The sequence below is a fragment of the Trachemys scripta genome, chromosome 4 (genome assembly GCF_013100865.1).
Source record: "Trachemys scripta elegans isolate TJP31775 chromosome 4, CAS_Tse_1.0, whole genome shotgun sequence".
In the NCBI taxonomy this organism is placed as follows: domain Eukaryota; kingdom Metazoa; phylum Chordata; order Testudines; family Emydidae; genus Trachemys; species Trachemys scripta.
Window position 1 is genome coordinate 134,493,111 of NC_048301.1, and position 25,789 is coordinate 134,518,899.

Genomic DNA, 25,789 nt, shown 5'->3' on the forward strand with positions numbered 1-25,789 from the left:
ACATCCACCCAGCATGGGGGGGGGGGGTAAGAGGAGGCGAAGGGAAAGGCTGTACTAAGTGCCACATTTCACAGGGCCCCAAACCAAGCAGCATTGCGACCTGGTGTACAGGGTTGCAGTGTCACTCAGGTTTGGCCCAGCACCCCTCTGTCTGCATCTCCCCTGCCCCCACTCAGCTGCGCTTTGATGCAGGGCGACAAGTAGTAAAACTAGGACACTGCCTATGCTGTAAGCACAACATGGGGAGGATGGGAGCTGATGAGGTGGGGGGGGGGGGGGGAGATCCTCACTGTCTTGGGAATGTGATGCAGCAGCAGCCCTTTGGGATCCAGACACTGCAGTGATCAGCACCCAAGAAATGCATGGTTAAGCAGGTCAGGGTGTTCAGGGGCACTGAAGGGATTTAGCTCCTTAGCTCCCTGCAGCTTTTTCCCCTTAAAAAGCTCATCCTCATGGCTGCATAAGAACTGTTCTCCAGCCAGGCCAGCTTCCAGCCTGGAGCAACAGCTCCAGGAGACGTGCCAGTCATCCCCGTTTAGAGAAACAGGGTGTTCACTCTGAAACCTCACGATGGCTGCTGAAACGGCAGCCAGGTTAACTATTTCACTGCTGAGTGTATTGGCAGACACGTCCTGCTACAGCAAGCAATTATTTCAGCCAGTGTTTCCCCTGGTAACCAGACACATTATTCTCCTCTGCACTCATGCAGCTGAGCTGGGCCTAGCCCTGACAGGGTGCTTGGGTGCAGCAGCTGCTGGTGGTTTCTCTGTCATGTTGTCTCCCTGTGCTGTGAGCAGGGGGAGATGCCACAGCAATGCCAGTGCTGGCACCTGGGCCATGCTAGCTGTTTCTAATGAGTGCTACCACTTGGGAATAAAGGTTAGGAACATTCTAATGTAGACGCAATCAGGAATTCAGTCCCCAGCCAGCAACCTTTTCCCCTGCCCAGAAGGAGGAGGGGAACACATGGCCACATCTGGGCTTTATTGACCACAATTTCAGTCACCTCCTGCATGCTAAAACCCCAGCCTATCTTCCAGCTCTCCCATGTTCCCTAATGCACCCTCCCCAGCTGCCAACCCTTCCAGCTTCTCCACCTGGTGACTCCTGAGAGGCTGGCATGGTTGTCAATGCAAAAAGCCTGGGGGCAGCATAAAATCAGCTGAGCTTCATCTTAGCAGGAGCTTGCTGAGCAGCAGCTTCCTGGCTCCCCCAGGAGCAACTCAGAGAGGTACAGGTCAGCAGGCTGGGAGCTCATTCAAGGGCATCTGACAGTGGCCTGGGAGCTGGAGGCTGGGTGAGAAGCAGAGAGCTCAGCTAGGAAGCGTATTGGCTGGAGAGGGGCCAGGTGCAGCAGGAGACCTTGGAAGCAGCCTGCAGGCAGGAGACTGGAGACAACAGCTAGGACTCAGTGATGCTATTCATGCTGGAATAGAACTCTGGCCAGTGGGAGCTACAGATCTCTGCTTAATTGTGGAAACAGTTAAGCTTGCACCCTTCTATTGGGCTGCCCCAAGGGGCCCGTTAGGAACTGCTGCATTGATCTCCTAGTGAAACTCCCTGAGCTATTCCTGGGAGTGATTTGCTTCCTTTCCATCAGCTCTCAGTCTTTTCCATCCAGCAGTGTGCAAGTGGGGGGACAGTCTGCAGAGACTAGCAGCTGACCTGCCCAGTGCTCTTGCTGCTGAATCTGGGGTACACTTGGGACACCTCTGAGCATCTGGAGGGGGTTGGTGGATCACAGCCCCCTCCCCATGTAACAGGGTTGGCTGCCAACCAAGCTCCCCCTCAAAGCCAGAGGTCACCTTGCAGCACTCCATCCCTGCTGTATCCTTTACAGGGTTCCTTAACCAAACTCAAGAGCATCCAAAGGAAATTAAAACATTCCCCACCTGAGGTCCAATTTATTCACTCTTCACATATACACTGGCCCTCCAGGTCCCAACCTCAGTTCAACATCCATCTCTATTTCATTGGGTTGTTCCCAGTCCTCTTTTCCAGATCTGCACTTTCACAGTCTCTGCAAGAGCTAATCTTGCTCCCTGCGGCAGTTTCCATCACCTTCTTGCCAGCTACAACTTCTCAGGCTTCTATTTCCTACATGGTTCCCCCAGCTTGGGTCAGCCATCTGCAGCCTTTTATAAGGAATTCCTGATCCCACTCAGGCGGGGCTCATCCTGTAATTAGAGTTGGCTTAGTCCCAGGATCTGCACTCCATGGGCAAGACACCCTGTTACAGCCCCCAGTGGCGGGGTGCATTACAACAGCAAAATAAGGAACAGCTGCGCAGATTGGATCATTCATTCCCATACTCAGCTCAGCAAAAGACGCCATTTATTGACTTTACCCGATGCTGCCACAGAATTGCTGATCTGCTGCTCCAGAAATCAGAAGGGAAACAGGATAGGCACAGAATTTAGACTTAGCTTGCCCTGGAGCATGAGCCTTTGCTTCTTCTTCTTCTTTCATATGCTTAAAACCAGCAGTGTTAGATATCCAAGCCTAGGTTCGCAATCCACTTGATTGCTTCAGGGGAGGCACAGTGATTTGCAGAGAGCCCACTGGGATAGCATCAATGTCCCAAATGATTCACGAGGTATTCCATAGTCTGAAGTCCCTTTGCCCAGGCACAAATAGGACTATGCCTCAGTTCCCCTTTATGGAGACTATAGGCACATCTGCCATGTGATGTGCGGCTGCGATTGAAAGTGGACTGTATTTTCCATGGGAGTGAAAAACCACTGGGTTCTTCACTTGGGGCATTGATAGGGTGTTTCTTTGGGACACTGGCGTCCTTCCACCTTGCTCACCATTGATCTCTGGGGCGAAAACCCTGAATCCTCGAGCTCTTGCCCTGCAAGCTAAAAAAGTTTCCTGGATTTGAGTGATGACAATCATCTCGGGGTCTGTCCTGTTACGTGCTAAGGCACAACCAATGTCAAATCGGTATCTGAACATCACTCGGTGAAGTCCCAGCCTGAACAGCAATCAAAACAGCCCTTGCTTATCACCTCTCTAATGTAATTTTACTCTCTCTAGTGTACCTATCAAGGGATATTTTGAGTTTTAGTTGCTGGAGGGCTATTTTTTTGGGGGGGGGGGGAGGAGGGGAGGATGAAGAACCTGAATACAATAGATTATAAGGCCCAAAGGAACCATTAGATCACCCGTGTCTGACCTCCTGTATAATGCAGGCCAGAGAATCTCCTGTGGTGATCCCTGCCTCCAGCCCAGTATAGAACTGGGGATCTGTCTTCAGACAGCAAAGGATTGGAGAAGATGCCCCCCGAGTAGAGGCGATCTGTCTCCCCACATATCTCAGCTTCTCTCTATAGGGCAGCAAAGGGATTGCCCTTTGCCTGCTATACAGGCAATGATACTGATCTCTTTTAGAAATAGAAATTAATGGAGATATCCCATCTCCTAGAACTGGAAGGGACCTTGAAAGGTCATCAAGTCCAGCCCCCTGCCTTCACTAGCAGGACCAAGTACTGATTTTGCCCCAGATCCCCAAGTGGCCCCCTCAAGGATTGAACTCACAACCCTGGGTTTAGCAGGCCAATGCTCAAACCACTGAGCTATCCCTCCCCCGCTGTGCTTTGATATCTATGGATGAAAAGTGCTAGATAAGAGCTGGGTGTTGAGCTTTGGCTCTCAGCGAGATTCAGAGGGGAATTCACCCTGGCCAAACACTAGTGCACAAAAGTAGGATTTGTGGGGAGAGGCTACAGCTTGGCTGACTCCTCTTGATCTCAGACACATTCTCTGCTAGCCACCCCATGCCCTGTCCTACTCATGCCACATGTTGGTTAGCTAACCAGAAGTCACCTCTGGTTGCTGGGTTGGCTGCTCTCCAAAGAATGGGGTATAACAATGGTGCTCACATGGCTCTTGGTGCGTCCTTCCACTAGTTGTGTACCTGACCCCACCATCGCCAGCCAGCTCCGGTATTTGTTCTCCGGAGTCACCTTGCGAAATTCTTGAGAGTCTGTGCTGTGGAAAGTGAGATAAGCAAATATAATGAATAGTATCAGAGATGGGGTGGGGGAGAGATAGGGAGAGGGCTGGGGCTGTGCTGGAGAATGCATATAAAGGATGACGCAGAAGGCTGCCAATGCTCTCTGGGACCCCACAGTTCTGCCCCCAGCAGGAACCATTGCCCAGAAGAAAAGGCAGAATGTTCCCCTGGGCCCTGGCTGTTCTGTGTGCGATCTGTGCAGCGACCAGTGCCACTGAGAAGTGCAGTGAGTACCAGCCATTCCCTAGGAGAGACCAGCACCATGACGGAGCCAGCAGGGTGCAGTAGCTGGGCTGGTTCAATATCTCCCTGGTGGTCCCTGAGCACAGTTAAGGAAATAAGCAGAGGTGGCACAACAGGTGTTGGTTCCCAGCATCAGTGAGAGCCAAGAATCTCCAAAGAAAGTGAATCCGTCGGGGTTGGGGGAGGTTCTTTAATTCATATCCTGGGGCTGCCAAGGTGGCCTCCTGTGGCACATGCCCTCCTGAATGAATGTCTGCTTCTCTCCATCTCCAGTTGTTCCTGCCGACCAGCAGTCCCTGGTCACTGAACTCCAACGTAGGATGGAGAGCTCTGTCGTCCTGCAAAGCCCACCGAACCCCAGCATCCTGATTGCTTTGAACCTGGTCGGCACACAGGATGGCACGAAGGAAAAGCTACTGGTGCAGCAGATAAAAGACAGGGTCATCAAGGAAGGCACAGCGGGTAGGATGCCAGAAATCAGAGATTCTTCTCTGTGTGCCGGATCAAAAGCCCACTGAAGTCAACAGGAGATTTCCACAGACTTTGAAGGGTATTAGATTCAGGCCTTCTGTGCATGCCCTAAATCCCTTCGCCATATATCCTGCCCTTAGAAGAGGAACTGGTATATCCTTTAGTCATAGAATCACAGAGATATAGGGCTGGAAGGAACCTTGGGAGATCCTCTAGTCCAGCCCCTTGTGCTATGGCAGGACCTCGTAAACCTAGACCATCCCTGACAGGTTTGTCCAACTTGTTCTTAAAACCCTCCAGTGACAGGGATTCCACAGTCTCTCTAAGTAACCTGTTCCAGGGCTTAACTAGCTTTGGAGTTAGAAAGTTTTTTCCTAATAACTAACCTAAATCTCCTCTGCTGCAAACTAAGTCGATTCCTTCTTGTCCTGCCCTCAATGAACATGGGGAACAATTGATCCCTGTCCTCTTTATAACCACCTTCTACATATTTGAAGACTGTTATCAGGTTTCCCCTCAGCTTTCTCTTCTCTAGACTAAACATATCCAGATATTTAACCTGTCCTGATAGGTCAGGCTTTCTATACCTCTTATTTGTGTTGCTGTCCTCTTCACTCTCTCCTATTTGTAGGGTGACCAGATCACCCAGGTCAAATATCGGGACGTGGGGGGGGGGAAGGCTGGGCAGAGCGGGGAAAAAAAAAACGGCAGCAGAGCAAAAAAACAACCCCCCCCTCCCCGCTTCCTCCTCCCTCCGCAAGCGCGGGAGGGAGGCCCCAGAGACGCAGGGGGAGCGCGGGGCCGGGGTGAGTGAGAGTCCGGCCTGGCCCCGAGCGCAGGCAGGACTCAGTCGGGTGGTACCTGGAGGGAGAGTAGGGGGGGCGGCGGCTGTTCTCCCCACCTGGGCAGCAGGACTCGGGAGCAGCCGCTGCTGCAGCTCCTACTGCCGCAGCCGGAGGAAGCGGCCATGGCACTCGGCAGCTGCGGCTCTGGCGCCCGGGCCCGAACCCAGGCCTGTTGCAGGGACCCAGCAGCGTGCACGCTGCGCGGGCCTAGCCCCTGGCCAGTTGCATCTGGGCTGGCTGCCCAGCTGGTGCAATCCCGCAGGCAGCCCCGGAGTGGGGGCAGCAGGCCCCAGCCCCCCCATCCCGCTCGGGTCCCACAGGAGAATGAACGGGGCTGTGCTGCCGATGCCTCCGCCCCGGGGCCGCTGCGGGATTGCACCAGCTGGGCAGCCAGCCCAGACGCGACTGACCAGGGGCTGGGCGCAGCATGCGCGCTGCTGGGTCCCCGCAACAGGCCCGGGCTCGGCTGTAGGAGCTGCAGTGGCTGCTCCCGAGTCCCGCTGCCCAGGTGGGGAGAACAGCCGCCACCTGGCCCCGCGGGCCGCTCCCCTACTCTCCCTCCAGGTACCGCCCGACTGAGTCCTGCCTGCGCTCGGGGCCAGGCCGGATTCTCACTCACCCCGGCCCCGCGCTCCCCCTGTGTCTCCGGGGCCTCCCTCCAGCACTTGCAGAGGGAGGAGGAATGGCGTGCTTGGGGAAGAGGCGGGGATTTGGGGAGGGAGCCAATGGGGGAAGCAGGGGGCGCAGTTGGGGTGGGCGGGGGGGAGGCAAGCTCTTCCGGGCTCCGGAGCCTTTGCTTGTTTGTCCCGTGTCCCGACCTAACATTGGTCGGGACACAGGACAAACAAGCAAATGTCGGGACAGTCCCAATAAAATCGGGACGTCTGGTAACCCTACCTATTTGTCCCCAATTTTCTTAAAGTGTGGTACCCAGAACTGGACACAAGACGCCAGTGCTGAGTAGAGTAGGAAAACTACTGTCCCTGTCTTGCATATCACACACCCCAGAATGACATTTACCTTTTTCGCAATAGCATTGCACTGTTGGTTCATATTCAATTTGTGATCCATGACAACCCCCGGATCCTTTGCTGCTGCCGAGTTGGTCCTTTCGTCTGCTGCTCAACCAGTCCATCCCTTCTGCCATCCTGATTTTGTATGATCACAGATCCGGAAGGATCTAGTGACCAGGTTTCCCCAGCAGCTATTGTAAGGAATGATGTAAATGCTGACCCCTAGTGGCAATAGCGAAGAATATTCCTTCCAGATGCATTTTGCTGAGTTTGGAGGGGATCCTGGCCCTCTCTCCCACCACACACACAACCAGTGAAGAGGACATTACATTTCCAGGTTACACACTGACAAGTCAGCTGTCACAATTACGATTTCATATCTAGCCTTAATTCTGCCCCCTTGAGTGGCTGCATTGCTAGCATAAAGGTTCTAATTACAGGATGTCGGACAATTTCTTAAATAAAACAGCATTTCAGATCAACAGGAGCTGAACTTATGAGCCACTGAAAACCAGAGGAAGGGGAGGGGGGCTAGAATAGAAAGATTAACTATCGCAGTAGCTGCTCCTCCCGCTATGTATTTCTATAGCTGTTTTCATCCCAGTCTGAGATCCTTTCATCCAGCCACCTCTGGGGAACAGCATTTTATAATCCCTCCCAGCAACACTACACAATGGTTTAGCACAGGAAATCCTGTGTTCAATGGAAACAGGATGGCAGATGGCCTGGGACATGAAGAAAACTGGGTTCTATTCCTAACTCTGCCACTTACTCTCTTGGGCAACTCATGCATCTCTCTGGGCCTCAGTTCTCCATCAGTAAAATAGGGACAATTATTATTTATTAGGTGTATTATGATAGCACTTAGAAGTCCCAATCATGGACCAGGATCTGATTGTGCAAGGTGCTGTACAGACATAGAACAAAAATCCTTGTTGATTTTGACTGGAAGTTCTTTGGGGCAGGAACTCTCTCCTACTGCAGGGATGTACAGCACCTAGCACAACAGGGCCCAGATCTCAGCCAGAGCGCTTAGACGCTATCCTAGTAGAAATAATAATAAACCTAAGGTGGAATTTCAGGAGGAAGGATGTTCTTAGAGCCGGAATTCAGGCAAGACTCCAGGCTTAACAGCCTTGCTGTCATGAAGAGCAATACGGGATCTAAATTACACACAAGTGCTCAGGACCTCAGTTTTATAGCCCATCTGATAGACAGCACCTGCTAGCACTCTACCAAGGTCCTGGAGGCTATACCCAACTCCGGAGGAAGAGCAGTAAGTCACCATCACCCCTGTGTAGCATGCAAGTGTCCCTCAAATGTTGCCCATCTAACAAAGCCCCATCACAAGCCCACTTAGCTTTGATACCAACACATGCTGTGCTGGCTGCCCCCATCCCATGCACGGACACCCTCACTCCTCCTGGTGTTTCAGACATGCAATCTGTTATAGCTTTAACCCAAGGAAACATAGGAAAGACATGATCTGTGTTGTGCCGAGGACCCCTTAATGAGTTAGTTACACTTTCTGTCTCTTCTCCGCTCCCTCTCCTTGTCCTGCAGAAATGACCTCTGGCGAGGTGGCCCTCTACGTCCTCGCCCTCCTCTCGTCCTGCGAGGATCCCAAGCGCGTCACGGCTGACATCAACTTGGTCGAAGTCTTGAAGTTGAAAACCAAGGAGGAGTTGACCTACTTGAGTAAGAGGGGGAGCAGGGCTTCAAAGGCATAAGAACTGGACCGGGACTCAGCAGGACTGGGTTCTGGTCCCACGTCTGCCACTGGCCTGCTGGGAGACCTTGAGCAAGTCACCACACCATTTTGTACCTTGGTTTTCCCATCTGCAATGAGGATAATGATCCTGACCTTCTTTGTAAAGCGCTTTGTGATCTACGGACAAAAAGTACTATACAAGAGCTAGCTATTAGTATTCTAATCAGGGAAGAGCTTTCTCACTAGGAGGGAGATGAAGCACTGGAATGGGTTACCTAGGGAGGTGGTGGAATCGCCTTCCTTAGAGATTTTTAAGGTCAGGCTTGACAAATCCCTGGCTGGGATGATTTAGTTGGGGACTGGTCCTGCTTTGAGCAGGGGGTTGGACTAGATGACCTCCTGAGGTCCCTTCCAACCCTGATATTCTATGATAAGAGACTTGGGGACTGGACTCCAGGTCCTTGCACCTTTGGGGTCCTACCCAAGTGCGCCTGGGATCTTTCTGTCCAGGAGGAGTGTCCTCTGCAAATCTCCCTGGAGGCAGCAGTTGCCCAGGTCAGCACTGTGCCACCATCTCGACTGAGGGATCACTGGGATCTTTGCTCTTTTTCTTTACTCAAGTGAGTGGGACACTGGTGGAAGGTGCTGTCCTGAGGGCTTAGTAGCTCGAAGGTCACCTTCTGTGTCCATGGTGGGTACAGCACAGACAAAAACCAGGACAAGGGGTGCACTTCCCCGCCTGACCTACAGATACAACCTTTAAGGGAGGAGAGGCCTGGTGTGTCTCGGTGGCCCACTGTTCAGTCACTCCTGCTCTGGTGCTTTCCAGGTGACCACGGCACGCCCAAGACGACGTTCTACCAGTTCAGCCTGGACACCCTGGCTCTGTGCCTAGAAGGGGCCAATGTCAAAGAGGCAGCTCTAAGCCTGACCAAGGAGGCGCTGGCCAAGGATTTCTTTGTGGGTAAGAGCTGCAGCTAAGAGTGCCAGCCCCTCCCAGTACTGAGCCCGTGCCACTGGGGCTTGCTTCCCATCAGGCACCCTGCTCTGCTCACCGACGTCACCCCTAACATACCTGCTGCTGAGCCTCCCCATCATTGCCCCCTGCTGCCTATCTGTACCCCCATTACCCTGCCGTCCTCCTCACTGCCCCTCCCTGCCAGCTGCATGGAGCCATGCTCTGGAGAATGTGCTGCTCTAACCACCCTTGCTGTCTCCTTCCACCCTCAATGGTCATGGTGACAATGGGGCGGGGGTGATCTGTAGACACCGGAGCCATGGCGACTCTGGCACTGACCTGCGTGCAGAATGCTGAGCAGAGCAGGATCCTGGAGACCATCCACAAGGCGCTGGACAAGCTCCGAAAGCAGATTCTCAGGGCTGTGGAGACCAACACCGCCAATATATACAGCATCGGCTTGGCTCTTCAGGTACCCAATCCCCATCCCCTCTCTGCTGGGAGCACTGGCCTGGTGCAGAGCCCCCAACACACTTTGAGCCATGGTCTGGCTGTGTCATGACTGAGTCATGATCCCAGCCTGGCCGGACACGACCAAACGGCCACGGGACCGCGAGCAGTAGGGCTGAGTGCACAGGGACACAGCCCCCTACTCTCCTCCCACCATGCCCTGCTCTGTTAGAAGCCTCTCCCTCCTCCTTTGACAGGTGCTCAATGTCACTCCGGTGTCCTATCCCTCCGAGGACTGGAGCTGCTCACAGACGTTAGCCAAGGTGCTCACCGAGATCTCCCAGGGAGCCTTTGACAACCCCATGGCCGCTGCCCAGATCCTCCCTTCCCTCGTGGGCAAAACCTACCTGAATGTGATCAGACTCAGCTGCTTGACAGGTAAGGGTAAGGATCGCTCCGTAGTCTCTTCCCCCACCAGCCACTTCCCCAGCCCCTTGGAGCAATGCAACAATGGCCCCAGGGTCCAGAGATCTCTCACCTGTTGCTTTACCTTGGTAGAGGTCTGAGCTAACTGGCCCTGATCCTGGCCTCTGCTCCACTGACCCCGAGAGAATAATCCCAGTGTTGGGGGTTTCCCTGGCTGGTATAAGGCTACTGGAATAGGTCTCCCTCATGCCCTGCAGCTGGCCCAGGACCACAACAAATGCTCTAACCACTAGGGTGACTAGGATGACCAAATGCTCCTATGTCCTCTCTCTCTGTTCCCATCTGCTCCTATATCCTCTCTCTGCTCAGTCATGGTGGAATACACCATCACCAACCACCTCAGGGGGCAATACTTCAACCACACCATCCGCGTGAGTGTACCCAAAGGCTCTGTGCTGCTCTCCGTCCTGCAAGTGGCTCAGCAGAACAATCCACAGGACTTCAGGTGAGCGAGGCAGGCCTCATGTGGCTACAGGTTCGTCCTCCCTTTTGATCACTCTCTCCCTACTGGTGCATCAGTTTCCCTGTTTGCCTCTGTCTCTCTCCTGATCCATCCCCTCTACATCCCTAGCCTTCCCTGAAGCCAACAGCTGTATCATCCCCCATCGCCCCGGCTCCTCCTGACTCTTGCCTTCATTCCCCTTGCAGCTACGAAACAAAGCAGACATCCTGGGGCCTCATGGTGGTCTCCATCAACAGCCGTGCTGCCAACTCCAACGACAAGACCTACTGGCAGTTCTTCAACGGCACAAAGCCCCTGGAGCAAGGTGCGGAGTCTGGGGGGAAGGTAGCAGGCGGGACAGTTGTTGGCAACCACCTGGCAGGGGAACATGCTTGTCCTCAGAGTTGCATCAGTTCTGTCCAAGTGGAGCATTTCATAGGAGGGCGGCAACAGCAAGAGCGAGAGGGATTCAGTCTGAGCAGCACCGCTCCTGCCTTATCATCCTGTCCCATTTCCTCTAGGTGTCGACAGCTATGTACCAAGTAACAACGAGCATATCGAGGCCATCTTCAGCACATATTGAGCACGCAGGTGGCCTGAGGGAAGAAGGGGATGCAATCAAGAGCGGGAGAGACCTCTTCTGTCGCCCTTCAAGATCACAAGCCGGGCAAGACCCCTCTAGGCTGAAGAGATACATGCCCAACCCATCACAGGGCTGTCAAGGGCAAATAAAAAGAGTTCTCTGGTTCTCATGGATCGCTGAGTGTTTATTTCAATCTGGAGTGTAACACTGGGCTCTCAATAAAGCGCTCAGTTTCTGAAGGGCTCCGCAGTTTGGGATAGTCTCTATCAGCAATCTCTAGGGACAGATATGATTTCCTGCTTCTAAAGGGGGCCCAGATCAGCTCACAACACCCGGATTATAGCTGGCCGCCAAATCTGCATTAGTTAAAATTGAGACCAACTTTCTGTTTAAAGCTTGATTCTTCCAAGTGCTTCTAAAATCCACATGGTTATTTGGATTTCCTTGAAAGTTGGTGTGCCTCACAAGGTGCTTGCAAGAGTTAGTGTTCCAAATGTAGGGGCATTTGACCAAGGGATCCCCAAGATACAGCTCCTGAAAAAACATTTTCCCCCGTACAGTTTGCAAATTCGACCAGTGTATTTTGATAAAGCTCTTTCTGTCTAAAGAGGCTCCAGAATAGGCCATTCTCTCCCAGCTCTCACAGGGATACCATTAAATTTTCTCCCCATCTAAAGAGGTCCCTAGAACAGGACATCACTTCCTAACCAACACTAGGGGATTGATAAAGCTCTTTCCTTTTAACTGGCCCTCAGATTGGGTCATACTCTTCAGGATAACAACAGGGATCAATAAAGTGTCTGGCATGCCAGGGGAATGATAACATTCTAAAGTGGCCCCAAAATGGGACGATCCCTTTGGCAAAACAACAGGATACCATCAAGCAGTGGGTCTCAACCTTTTTCCATACTGTCATGGGGTTGTTATACCGTGGAGCAGGGTGCTGGATGAAGAACGCCAAAAAACAGGGGTTATAGCTCAAGTGGCAAGAGTTCCCCAGGCTGTCTCTTGTTCCTAGGGTAACAGGGCCCAGCCTCCGGGGTCAATACAACTGTCCCTGTCTTCAGGGCAGCACAGCCCAGCGACCAGAGTTTACGCAGCTGTCCTTGAGCAGTAGAGTGTGTTCCTTGGGGTGGTGACTGCCCCAGTGGTTGGTGCGGTGTGGGAGACCCAGGCCCACCTTACTCCATTGAGTCCCGACCCAGGGCCCTGAAAAACCAATTCTCCTATGTTCAGACTTGGTCGCTCTCTGCATCCATTCCAATCTCCTGGGTCGCTTCCTACTTTCACTTTCAGCATAATTTGTTTCCTGGTGTTAACAAACTCTTCTCCATATCTTTAGTGTTTGACTGGGTGTCCGCAGGGGCCTCAGCGTGGTTGGCCTCTGCAGCCTAGGGCTCCTGCAGCCTCTTAGCAGAAGCCTGCAACACAAATCCACTCTTCTCCTCAGTCAGCCCAAACTGAGCTGAGCTGCTGCTTTTATACCTTGTCTCCAGTCCAAGAATGCCCAGCAAGGGGGAGGGGGCCTGGCTTCTTCAGCCCACAGAGTGTGGTTAACACTAGATGGGCCAGTGCGGGGTTGATAAAACAGGTTATCGCCAACTCTCGTGATTAAATTGCAAGTCTTGCAATAATTTGTATTTCTAACCCATTAGACCGCACTCCCCTCCCAGAGTTGGGGAGAGAACTCCCATCTCCCCCATCACCTCATTTCCAGTTCCCTGCATTGGAATGGCATCATCCAATGGAACAAATGTTGGTGCGACTGATGCCAAGGTTGGCAGCTGGATGTTGGGTGGCTGAGGACACTCGGCTGGAGGTGGTCTCCCACTGGGCAGGCAGCAGACATTTTTTTCAATGAAAAACTGAGAAACATAACCTGAGAGCTCCCTAGAGGCTCAGAACCCAGAAGGCAAAGAAAATGAACTCTCTCTCTCTCTATATATATATAAATCTCATTATTTTCATGGAGATTTGGGGAGGGCCAACTCAGGGTATCAGAATGCTTGGGGTTGGTGATGTTTCATGTGACCCCACATTACAGCAGGAAGGAGTTGCAAGAACACACACACACACACAATATCAGGCCATTCCTGCATGGTTCGCACTGGGTACTAGTCCCCGCTGTGGGTTATAGGCTAGGGCAGGGGTCGGCAACCTTTCAGAAGTGGTGTGTCGAGTCTTCATTTATTCACTCTTAATTTAAGGTTTCGCGTGCCAGTAATACATGTTAATGTTTTTAGAAGGTTTCTTTCTCTAAGTCTATAATATATAACTAAACTATTGTTGTATGTAAAGTAAATAAGGTATTTAAAATGTTTAAGAAGCTTCATTTAAAATTAAACTAAAATGCAGAGCCCCCCCGGACCGGCGGCCAGGACCCGGGCAGTGTGAGTGCCACTGAAAATCAACTCGCGTGCCGCCTTCGGCACATGTGCCATAGGTTGCCTACCCCTAGGCTGGGGGATAATATGGGAGAGCCTCAGTGTCCAGCAGGGCTGGGGGTATAATGTGGGTGAAGGGCTCCCCCAGCATGAAGGGAAGAGCACATAGATCCCAGGAATCCTGGCTCCCAGCCTGCGTGCTGTAACCAGTAGGGTGACCACATTTTCCTAAAGGGAAAATGGGACACCCCATGGGGCCAGCCCTGTATGAGGCCAGCCTGAGGAGGCCACCCTCCTGTACATGGGGCCAGCCCAAGCTGCTCTCCGGAGCGGGTCTGGTGTGGCCACTACCCCCCTCCTCCACAGCCCGCACAGCATTGCAACCCATGTTTTTGGCAAAACTGTGTTTGTTCAGTTTGCTCTTGGGACAAATGCACCATTTTGCAGAAAGTCGGGATGGTTGGGACAGGACTTAAAAAGGGGACTATCCCGGACAAAATGGGACATATGGTCACTCTAACTAGATCTCCTCCCTTCCCTGAGCTGGGATGGAACCCAGGAGTCCTGATTCCCAGGCCTGCAGCACCCCACCCCCCTTTGTGGCTGCCAAGACTCATGGGATGCCACCCCCCAGCCCGTGCTTTCTAGGGCGAGGCTGATGGGGGGAAGGGGAGGCAACAGCGCCCCCTGGGGACCTGGTCCGCTCCCGACTGCTTCCCTTCCGCCGGCCTTGCAGGCTGGAAACCCCTAGTCCCGGAACCAAATCTCCTGACTCTTGTTTCCCCCAGTGCCACACGCCTACAAGATTACCGGAAGTAGTTCCTCCCGGGAAGATTAAAGAACACTCCAAAGATGGCGGTGCCCTGTGGCCATTTCCCCCTCCCCTTCCGCTTTCTCCCTCAGTTAGGAGCTTCTCTGTACAGCTCCTGAGGCAGCCTAGTTTCCGGGGCATCCCGGCGCGAGGACACCACCACCCTCCGGAGCGGCGCGCGACCATGTGGGGGCGACTCGCGCGTCCTCTTCGCGCGCTGCCAAAGGTCCCCGGAGGTCAGAAGGTCGCCAACCGGCCTTATGCGGGGGCGGATTTAAAGGGCGAGCGCCCTTTCCAGGCTCTATGAGCCGGGGATGGTCCCCCGTTGGGCGCTGTCGGGGTGTTGTCCGCCCAATGAGGGGTTCTCCTTGGCCTAGTGTCTCTCGCCGCCCACCGTCCAGCCTTGGCCTGAATCACGCCAACATCCGTTCCACGGGAAGGCACCGTTCATGGGGGGCTTGGAGCCGGGACTCCTGGGTTCTATCCCAGCGCGGGGAATGGGGTCTAGTCGTTAGAGCGAGAGGGGGCGTGGGCTGGGAGCCCGGAGTCCTGGGTTCTATCCCAGTTCTGGGAGAGGTTACCAGTGGGGTTCTATCCCTGTCCCCATTTGTAAATTGGGTGCATGCCACTTAGCCTCCTCTGAGAAGCGCTTTGAGTTCCTCTGTGAACGGTGCACTGTTAATGCAGCATATTAGAGTTTCATTCTGTGCTGGGGATCTAGGTCATGTTTCAGTGATGGCCGGTTATAGTCGGTGATAGTCTCGGCTCTGTCTCCTAAGGCCCAAGGATCTGTGCAAGGTCTTTCTACATCTCCTCTCTTTTATTTTCCAGATCCTTTTTCTGCCAGAGTCCTCAGTGCTGGCCTGAAGAGCTATGTGCTTCCCCAGGATTATACCAGTGAGTGCTGGGCTTGGAGAAATGCCAACACAGAAGGGCAGCGGGTGTCTTGTAATGTTAGACACATTTGTCACCTTCCTTGGAAAAGTGTTGGGGGAAGGTGTTAAGTCCCTGTGGGGGGCTGGAGTGGTAGGTGAGGGGAGAGCACTATAGAAAGCATATTACTAATTTTTGAAGTGTGATAGGGTATTGACTAAGTGCATCATCACCATCTCTTGGGGGAACACTGGTTATCTAGGAGGCATGTTATTAATCTTGCTTTGGAGGGTAGAGGAAGCGTTTTGTAATCCTTGCTGTCAGGGAGCAGTGTATCAATTCTTATTTTTTTTAATAGCTTTGGAAAATATACCTAGTTGCATATCTCCCTTGTCAGGAGAACACACCATTTGCTCTAGGGTGTCCTATTTCTTTTGTAAACACCTGGGGAGAGGAGTCATGTACCATTTTCTAAAAGCCAATGCACTTGGGTTTTGGACCAGTGTGGGAAGTAGACAGAATCTAGGAGCTTTGAGCTAACAGGTCCCCTGCCTCTCCTCCCCTTGTTGTCTAAATGCCTCCCACATATTTGTATTTCTCTCTTGACTCCAGGCAAGACTGAGTAGTAGTAATTTTTGCTAGCTGCTCTTCATCCAAGTGCTGATTTTGGCTTGATATTGAAATAAGAGGGAAGCTCTGCTGGTTATGTTTGATGTAAAGAAGCAGTAAAGCTGGTACTTAGGCCTGTCTACACCTAAAATTTAGGTTGACCTAGCTCCATCACTTAGGGCTGTGAGAAATTTCCACACAGTTAGGTCAACCTAAACCGCACTGTAGATGCAGCAAAGGAGAGAAGACAACCACCACCAATCATGGACCTTCAAGTGTGTCATCACCTCAACCTAGCTATCGTCTCTTGGAGGGGTAGACTATCTACGTCCACAGAAGAACCCTTCTGTCGACGTAGGAAACGTCTATATTACTGTGCTATGGAAGCACAACTGCAGCACTATAGCTGTGCTGCCGCTGTAGTGTAGCCATACCTTTAGGTCTATATTGGCTCACCAGCCTCTTCCACCACCATCATGTAGATGTTAGATAAAATGGAGGAGAGGAATGGAGCTTTATGGGACTGCTTAGATGAGGGCTTTGAGGTGGAGGAACAGTAATCCATAACCACCCTCAGGGTTTGGTATGAGAGGACAGACCTTTGCCATTTCAAGATGTCTCATTCATCCCTTCAGCTTCAAGGAGGTGGGATGGGAATAGTTGGGGATAAATAGCAGGAGGCCCCATCGTTCTCAATCTGCCACCCTAAAAGGAAGCATTAGTGACTGAGAGAATTGGCAGTATTATTACTAGTGTCGAGAAGTAGTTTCTTAAGCAGAGGACTAACCCAAGCTGCCTTCTTGCCTTTCCTTAGAGAAATCAGTGTTCACAGTGTTCACAGTAGAGCCAGTGTCTCCCCTTGCTTGATTTAACATAACTAGTTGTAAGATACATAGGGTTAGGTCCCTGGCCACAGAGTTTCAGAAGCTCAGTGAGGAAAACTGGCTGATGTTCCCCTACTGACAGTTCCATATTTGCACCCTGTACCCACCAGACCAGCTGCCCCAGTGAAAAAGTGGAGGTGAGGCATGCTGACACCTCTTTTTGTTCATCCTTCCAGACATCTCCATCCCTGACCGACCCAAACTGAAGTTCATAGACAAAGTTCCAAGTGTACCTAAAGTGAGGAGGGAATTCAAAAACCTACGTGACATCCGTGGCCCATCCACTGAGGCTACTGAGTTCACCCAGGGACAGTATGGCATTTTGGTGAGTGGGAGAGGAGGGGAGATACAAATTGGGGTCATCTTTGGGTTGATTCAGCCAGAGCAAGAAAAACAGAACCCCAGGAGCTGATCTTTTCACCCAAGGCAGCTGAGACCATTAGGGCTTACTCCATCCAGGACGAAGACATAAGCCAAATGAGGCCAAGAGAGAGTATGGAAGTGGTATGAGTGAGAACAACTGTAAATGGGTGGCAGAAGAAGCCCCTTCACCTGTATTTGAGTCATAACTCCTCCTGTGCTTGTGCTCTCTCTCTCTCCTCTTGCAGGCATTGGGTGGTGGTTACCTTCATTGGGGTCACTTTGAAATGATGCGCCTAACCATCAATCGTCACCTGGATCCCAAGATCATGTTTGCCGTGTGGCGCATCCCAGCCCCTTACAAGCCCATCACCCGCAAGAGCCTAGGCCAGCGCATGGGTGGGGGCAAAGGTGCCATTGACCACTATGTGACAGCAGTGAAATGTGGCCGCCTCATTTTGGAAGTGGGTGGGCACTGCGAGTTCGGGGAGGTGGAGCACTTCCTCACACAGGTGGCCAAGAAGCTGCCGTTCCCAGCCAAGGCAGTCAGCTGCCAGTCCCTGGAGGAGATGCGCCAGGCGGAAAAGGAAAGAAGATGCAAAAATCAGAACCCCTGGACATTTGAGCGTATCATAACCTCCAACATGCTGGGGATCCGCAAGGTTCTGAGTCCCTACGATCTGACACAGAAGGGGCGCTACTGGGGCAAGTTCTTTCTGAAAGACAGAGTGTAATGACCAAGTGGGGGTAGGAGGGGAAAAAATCTCAGGGACAGGTGCCTGGAAGGAACCTTGATCCTCCTTCCTCAGCAGCTGTGAGGTCCCTCCTGAGTGCAGCCCATCTTGTAGTGGTAGGCTCTCCAGGGTGGGCATTACTGTGGAGATCTGCCCCTCTGCTCCAAAGGTGGCTGAGTTGTGTGCAGTAAACATGGAGGTGCAAGTTCGGGTAATCAATGATCATTTTGGATTAATAAAGCTTTCTTACAGTGGCATCGTCTTGTGCCTGTGCCTCCGTGTCCTGTGTACATTGGAGGCCAGAGGGGATGGTTAAGGGGCCATCCAAGGAGTCTCAGATCCTCTGTGGAGTATTAGGTTAGAGCCTGTATTGCTGCACATCTGACCAAGTCAGGAAGATGGTCCTTATACTGCATTATTGAAGTTCTAAGGAAACTTGCCCCATCCAACAACACTTCCTCCCAGCTGACCCACACACCCCACTACATACTGAATACACTGTAGCAGTGGTCACTGAATTGAACTCTTTATTCAGAAAGAGGCTTCTGTATAGATGATTGTGCCTTTAGAACAGTAACTATACAAATAACAGCTGATATAAATTCAGGGTGGGGGTTGTCTTAAGCACTGAGTGAGGCAGAGTCTCCTCTGCTCCACTTAGAGCTGACCCTCAAAGGGAACATGTCATTTGCCCTCTGTGTAACTGGGGAGGGATCATTAGATTTCATGGAGGTCTCCCTCTTTCTGAAGAATCTCTCACTAGTACAAGTAACGGAGGGGAAAGCAACCTTAGAGCTTTCCTCATGTGGATAGACAAGGACCCAAAGGAATAGAAGCATCAGGAGATGTATGGAGTGACAGCATCCTACTGCAGAAATGATTTATCTGAGGAGAGGGGGAAAACAAACAACAAATACGCTCAAGTTGACACAGTTTGGGGGTTCAAAATAAGTGACAAACTTTCAGGTGAAAGATTTTTCTGTAGGATAAATGAGACTGTCCCACAGCTAAACAAGGGAATACAGTCTATTTTGTGACTTAAGGGCTGGTCTAGACTGGCGGGGGGTGGGTGGGTGGGGGGAATCGATCTAAGATACGCAACTTCAGCTACGAGAATAGCGTAGCTGAAGGCGACGTATCTTAGATAGACTTACCTTGCGTCCTCACAGCACGGGATTGATTGCCGCAGCTCCCCCGTCAACTCCGCTTCTGCCTCTTGCCCTGGTGTTCTGGAGTCGACGGGGAAGGCGTTCAGGGATCAATTTATCATGTCTAGATGAGACGTGATAAATCACTCCCCGGTGGATCGATTACTACCCGCTGATCTGGTAGACCCTAGCTGAGTGAGTGAAGGGCTTAACTGCCTTCCAAGTGTCAGTGATTCAGGTCAAGCATGTTCTGATTCCCACCCTCAGCAGCAGGAGTGGACTGGGAAAGAGCCAGAGAAATAGGGGTCACAGGAATCAGAGTGAAAACAGCTATATTGCTTATCTGGGGAAAGATGTTCTGACAGTTCAGTGCCTGATCACACTTTTGATGTACTGACAGTTACAATGTCAGATGCGGTCTTTAATCCCTGTCCACCAAGGAGGAGAACTGAGGATCCCAGAGCAACAGAGGCAGGACTGTGCCATTCCCCACCCTTCAATAAGTTTGTGCTGAGCATACACATTCCATTGAATGGATGTCCTCTGCTGGCTAGTCACTCTTCACACACAAATGGGCAGAAGGAGCCACTAGGACTAAGAACAGAGTTGAACTAAAAGGTTGATATTTAGAAGCACTTTAAACAGCCAATAAACGTGGAGTCTGAAAATGGTTACATTGGAAGATGAACTTCCCTTCGTGTCAGCTAGCATCATCCCCATGGTGTCTTGTTTGGTTTTGTCTTTGTGGCCCATCCTCCCTGTTCTATTCCGGCTTCCTCTGCCCCTCCAGCCAGGACTGCTCTGAATGGTGAATATCTGACAGATAGGGTCCACTGGCCAGGCCTGTGACTTCTCCGTAAAGAGGAGGAGGTAGAGCTGGTGAGAAATCCAGATGGGAAAGAACATTTGACGGGTGGCACCAGGGTGCAGAGTGGAAGAACGGTGAAAGGCCATCTGCAAATCCATCTGAAAAATCAGAGCAAGAGAGACACCAAAGGAGAAAGGACAGATGAATCTTGCAATTCCATCTACCTCACAGTCCCCTTTTCTGTCAGTAACCTACCATCCCTTGTTCTTTTTGACATTGTCCTCTTGATCATCCTTTAGGCTTGGCAGTTATGTTCCTAAATGGCACTTCCTGCATGCTCCTCAACTTTCCTTTCCTTAGATGCTGAATACAGCAGCTAGACACCTAGCAGGCTGCCAGTCTAGACCCCTCTTTCCCCGCAACCAGAATAAGGGCATAAAGCAATCACAGTACAGGGAACACAACCCAGAAGTACAAATACTGACTGAACCAAACACCAGCTCCCACCCTGCTGACCCATCGCACCGCTACATCTGGCTCACCTGTGGTGGGGGAGGGCAGGAGATGGGCATTCAGGCGAAGATGCCCCCAATGGTGGAAGCCAGGATGATGGCCAGGATGATACAACAGATCATGATCATGATCTTCTTCTGCTCGGCGAGAGAGAGAAATGTAAATAACACACAGTACATGCAGTGGACTTACAGTGAACTATAAATGGAAGTGAGAGGAGAGGGAAGGGTCACCCATCCTCCATGTGTCACAAAGAGCAGAGGAAGGGGGGCCATCACTTTGGGCTGGAAAAGAGGAAAGGGATCCATGGGTAGTAGGACGGAGATGTGGAGGGAGGGAGTGGGGCTTTTCTTTCACAGAGAACAGAAAAAGTTTTATCCTTGGTGCTGGTGGCTCTCGTGGGAAATGATCGCTTAGTGAGCTCATTTCCCTTCCCCTCAACTCACGTGCCATGCAGAAAAAGCAAACTCCAGCCATGTGCTCTGATGCCATCATTACAGGGGCCACATGAATAGCTAAATAGGAACTAGCCTGCCCCGCACATACAGCCATGCAGAATGTCATGCCCCCAAGGAAAAGACACAACACCCGTTATCTCATCTTACCAGAAGCACTGGATACTGCACAGCAGCAGAGGAGAAACCCCAGCCAAGTTTTCTGATCCACGTGGATGAAGTGGAGAGGCGAGGCCCTTCTGGAGACTTGGAACAACAGGCCAGCCTGGGGGGGGGGGGTTCTCTCACCCTTTCACCTCCCCAAGGTTCATCAGCGGAGCCAGGTGGCATGGAGATTATAAACAAAGCTCCTTCCTTTGCAGCCAAACCTGGTCACTGCTGCTATTCTGAAAGAGGAGCTGTCTCTTTAAATGTCAGTGAGTCAAGTGAAAGCAGTTCTCAGCCCAGCGCTGGAGGCTCAAAGTCCCAGTCTCATCCCCAAGGCAGTGCTGCTGTTGTGAGGCTATTTAATTCCAAACGGTGCTATCATTAACCCTTCGTTGGGCAGGTCACTGTATCTACTGCCTTTCCCCATCTGTTGCTTTACTCAGCCTTGACTCTTGCCGTGGGTTGGATAATTGGGGCAGGGCTGAGGCTGAGCAGAGCAACAGATTCCAGCCAGGAGCATTCTGAACTGGTGTATCCCAATGTTTGCATGGAGCAGTCTCTTCTAGGCCAGGACTTGGCCCCTGCGCGGTGCATTGGGCAGCACAGGCTGCATTACTTCGGTTGGGAGCTGGTGAGCCAGAGAGAACCACGGCATCTGTCCACGTCTGGCAGCCCTGCTAATAAAGTCTCATTTACACTGGGAGGAGGGTGGCCTAGTGGCTAGAGCACTGGACTGGGACTCAGGAGCCCTAGGCTCCATTCCAGGCTCAACCACTGGGCAAGTCACTTCCCCTATCTGTGCCTCAATTTCCTCATCTGTAAAATGTGAGTAGTGATACTGACCTCGTTTTGAAACCTACTGAGGACCTGAGCTAGTTATGAATTATTACTGCCATTCATTCCAGCCAAGTCCTGTCTTTTTCTACCATGAGGGATGCAAGCCAAGGAGATAGCACCCCTGCCTCCCAGCCTCAAACCAGCCAAGAACAGCTAGGGTAACTATAGCTGGATGTTGCATTTAGGCAGTGGCGGCTCATGCAGGGAACACAACGCAGGCGAGAGCTGTTCATGATCAAATGTAAATTCATTTATTTACTTTTTTAAATTAAAAATAAATCAAAAGTTAAAAAAAAAAAAAAGACACAAGCCAATACCCTCACTTGGTGAAACAATGACATTTCCCGTCTACAGAGCTCTGGGGAGTTTCAGGGGCATCTCAGGGCTGCAATGGCAACCCTGCCCAGGCAGCATGCTCCATACCCACTATCTAGAAAATCACAGACATCAAGACCTAGAGGAGAAGACGACAAATGGGAACATCCTCCCAGCTCCGTCTGTTCACCAAAGGGTAATGGCCAAGTGCAGTCCTACATCAGGAGAGTGGGTCATGGGGCATCAAGCTGGTGAGTGCTAAGTGGGTCTAAGATGTGCAGCCTCTAGCACATCAGAAAGGATGGTGGGGGTGGAAGTGTGCACCTGGACCAGCCAGATGCTGCTAGGGCAGGGCGTTTAGCTCCCTTCACGGACAAGAATCCCCCATCCTGACTAATAAGGGCTATCACCCCTTATCTTTCAACAAGGGGAGAGGACATTTGTCAAGTGAATTTAGTATAGCTCTTGGGCCCTGTTTATCCTCCAAGCAGGCACAACATAGGTAGGCTTCCCCCATCCCTCTGCCCTGGGAAAATCACCACTGATTCAGTCCTTAGCTTCTCTATTGAGGCTTCCAAGCAGAGAGCCCGATTGGTGTAATGGCATTTCTGCGATCCAGAGATCTGTCCACTGGGAATGGGGCCCCAAGACCTTAATCCCCCTTTCCCACCAAGGCCACCAAACGGCTGTCATGCAGCTGTTGGTCATGCCCGACTCGGGTGGATCACACCCAAACCCACATCACACCAGTAAAAACAGGCCACCCTGATTTCTGTGACAAATGCAGACATTCAGGGACTGGCTGGTAAGAATAATAAATACACACAAGGACTCCTGATCCAGACACATTTAAAACAACATCCATGAAAACTCAACTAGCCCTGAGTAAACAGACCATTAAACATACATGCAGACACACACACACACACACACACTAAAATTATATCCCCATCAGAGGTGGGCAGCTATACCCACTGGTCCCATAACCAAAGGAGAAGCCCCCAGCAAGGATCAGAGAAGGTCAGTGCTAAGATTTGCAGCCCAGGAGTCACTGATCACTATTTAACAGAATATGTCACCCAACCTAAAGTTTCCAAGAGCCCCAGCCCTGCAAACCAACCACAGGGAGTATCAGAGCCTGGGCTTTGGGTTGGGTGCCAGAAGCCAATCGGATTATTTTTGTGCTTAGAACAAATAAGTAGGTGGAAACTCCAGTCGCAAAGGTTCACACTTCAAAGCAAACAGAGGTTTCGATTCCTCCCAGTTCTTAGCAAACAGGGATCACACGAGACAGGGCTTGAAGGCAACTCCTTCTGTACACAGGCACCCGCCCCTCAGGAAGGGATTAAGAGAAGCAGCCCATGCTCCGCTCTGAGCTGCACTGAGCTCAGAGTGCTCATGCGTCCCGGTACTCCGCCACAGACCCACGTTTCAGTCCCAGCCCTGTTACCCGTCCCACCTAGTGCACTGAGGTCAGTGCCTGCATATCCTGCTCTGCTTTGCTTCCACATCCCGTCCCTAATTCTGGGGTTGGCAAAGTTGAGGACACTGCCAAGTCTGTCCCTGTTGATTTGACCAACGTCCCTTGTTAATCCTGGTGTCAAAGCAGCTTGGGAGTGCTGCGGATTCCGGTGCCATAGGTTTAGTGCATTGCTACACAGGAGATTCAAGATCAGGCCTATCTGCTCACTCTCCTTGGGGTTGGCAGGTCCTGGGAGCACTGCAGAGTCCAGCCTCAGTTAGTGTCCAATATGCCACACGGCCGACCCAGGTGAGCTCCCGAGCCCTGATATCTCACTCCCTGTCCTGGCTGGAGCAATTCAGAGGGGTAGTTCTTACATTCCCTGGCCTCCCTCAATAAAGATTTCAAACAAAAAATTCCCCCTAAGAAAGATGAAAACAAGACAGGCCACTGAGGTAGGAAACACAGTCCTGGACATTCCTTTAAGGCTCTGCTACCATTGGTGAGACTCCCGCCAGGAAACGAAATCTGACCAAAATGACATCAGGAGGAGGAACTGGGGTTGGTGGTTGTGGACTCGGAGTGGAGGGGAGAAGAGGAAGGCTTGATGGCGGCTTCTCTCAAGTGCATCAGTGGTGCAGGAGACAGTTACGTCCTGGACATGGCGAAGCAAGCTCAGATCCTCCAGGAGGGATGCATCAGCTAGCTGATGAATGGGCTGGCAGTTCTCCCAAGAAGTGCTATTGGGAAAAGCTCCACCCAAAAGGGAGATGATTCACAGCAGAGCCCAGAGGGCAGGCTGTGATTAGCAGGTCCAGGGAAGGCAGGGGGAGCGGGAGGATCACGAGGGAAAAAGCTCACCACCAAGATCAGGAGTGTCTGGAGAAATTGAAGGAACAAGGGAGAAATCAATTCACATCTGAGGGCAGGCCAGCAGGGTAATATTAAACATAATCACTGACATCTAAACATTAACAGATCCTGGGCCCAGACAGCTAGAGAGGGGGAAAACGATCTCTGCAGATGGGCCAATGACCCCACTGTGGGGCTCAGAAACAGCCAGCATACGCACCCATATGCTGCATGATGGTGTCTCCAAAACCACTACCCTTGCTCCCCAGAGTCTCAACTTTCATTTAAAATAAAAAGCAAGTCTCTGTTATGCTTGCAAAGGAAATCGCAAAACCGTGACCCAAGTGTAAGTGAGCGGAGGGGGCCTGGAACAACTCACAGAAGTGTGAACTGCCCCACTTGTGAGGGTCAATTAAATGGCCGTTTTGTTAGCTGTGTTTGTCATGGCTCATCTGAGAACGGGGAGGGAGGGTCACAGATTGGCACAATTCCCCAATGATTTTGGTGCTACAGGCAGGTGGTGTTTGGGAAATGCCACATTTCCCTCCCCCTCAATCAGCCCAAGCACTTTGGTCAAGCCCAGGGGGACAGTCAAACAACCCCAGCCCAGGAGGGGCCAAGCAACATCACACCCCTATTTTGATTATCTGCACAACCTGAGCGGGTCTGGTTTTGGTGACTCATGGGGCGGAGCTTGGAAGAGTTCCACCTTCTTTTTCCCCTCTTCCCCCTCCTTCCCCCCCAAGGGAAGGAATGGAGAGCAGACCAGAATTAACCCTTCAGATCTCTTTGTGCACAACGTCCTACCTTGCACTCTCTGAGTCTGCAGAGATCCAGAGAGCTGTGAGTGAGCCCTGTAAAAACAGCACAGGTGCCTGCTTTGCAGCAGACTCTAGCAGCTGCCTTCACTGGGGCCACATTCACAGAACTATCCTCCCCACTCTAGAACCTTGAGAAATCATGCTCCCCCGCTTCCCAAATCATGCTCCTTACACCGTCCCCTCTTCTGCAAACACCCTCTCGCCTGCCACATCCCCAGTGCCGAGGCAAGAGTTAAAAATGTAAGAGATTGAAGGCAAAACTCAGCTGCAAAGCACAGAACCCAAAGCTAGAGCCAAGAATCTACAGCCCAAAGCACAGAGCCCAGAGGCTAGAATCCAAAGTACAGCACATAGTCTAGAACCCGAAGCCAGAACCAAAAGCACAGTAGCCAGTCTAGAACCCAAAACCATAACCAAGAGCTCACAGCACAGAACCCAAAGCCAGAACCCACATAGCCCAGAACACAAAGCACAGTGTCTAGAGTCTAGAACCCAAAGCCAGCAGCAAGAACCTAGAGCACAGAACCCAATGCATAGACAAGGTTGTAGATACAAC

The 25,789-nt window shown here is 51.7% G+C and overlaps 3 protein-coding genes across 8 annotated transcripts in view; 2 read left to right on the forward strand and 1 right to left on the reverse strand.

Moving 5' to 3' along the window:
• Positions 1–4,095: 4,095 nt before the first annotated feature.
• LOC117876554 (cobalamin binding intrinsic factor-like) lies at positions 4,096–11,372 on the forward strand. Its single transcript, XM_034768813.1, is given in 10 exon segments — positions 4,096–4,125; positions 4,127–4,244; positions 4,535–4,723; positions 8,154–8,288; positions 9,131–9,265; positions 9,568–9,731; positions 9,967–10,147; positions 10,505–10,640; positions 10,844–10,962; positions 11,159–11,372. Coding segments are annotated over 10 exon segments (1,269 nt in total). The 3' UTR covers positions 11,221–11,372.
• Positions 11,373–14,452: 3,080 nt separating this feature from the next.
• MRPL16 (mitochondrial ribosomal protein L16) lies at positions 14,453–18,132 on the forward strand. Of its 2 annotated transcripts, none has more exons than XM_034767699.1 (4): positions 14,453–14,696; positions 15,247–15,312; positions 16,958–17,106; positions 17,390–18,132. In XM_034767699.1, exons 1-4 carry the CDS (start codon positions 14,600–14,602, stop codon positions 17,873–17,875), a joined length of 798 nt encoding a protein of 265 aa, XP_034623590.1. In that variant the 5' UTR covers positions 14,453–14,599; the 3' UTR covers positions 17,876–18,132. The 2 variants fall into 2 exon arrangements, with proteins under 2 accessions (XP_034623590.1, XP_034623592.1); XM_034767701.1 differs by having other exon boundaries at positions 14,456–14,651.
• Positions 18,133–18,385: 253 nt separating this feature from the next.
• Positions 18,386–25,789, reverse strand: part of STX3 (syntaxin 3) — a 32,735-nt gene continuing 25,331 nt past the window's right edge. For 3 of the 5 annotated variants that reach the window (XM_034767697.1, XM_034767696.1, XM_034767692.1), the window contains one exon: positions 23,481–24,439. Coding sequence is in view for 2 of the 5 variants with exons in the window: in XM_034767698.1 (XP_034623589.1) it covers positions 20,404–20,481 (78 nt within the window). In the remaining 3 variants the exon portion in view is untranslated. Of the gene's footprint in view, positions 19,990–20,373; positions 20,482–23,480; positions 24,440–25,789 lie in introns of those variants that run through there. The other 2 variants (XM_034767698.1, XM_034767693.1) reach the window with 1 other exon arrangement.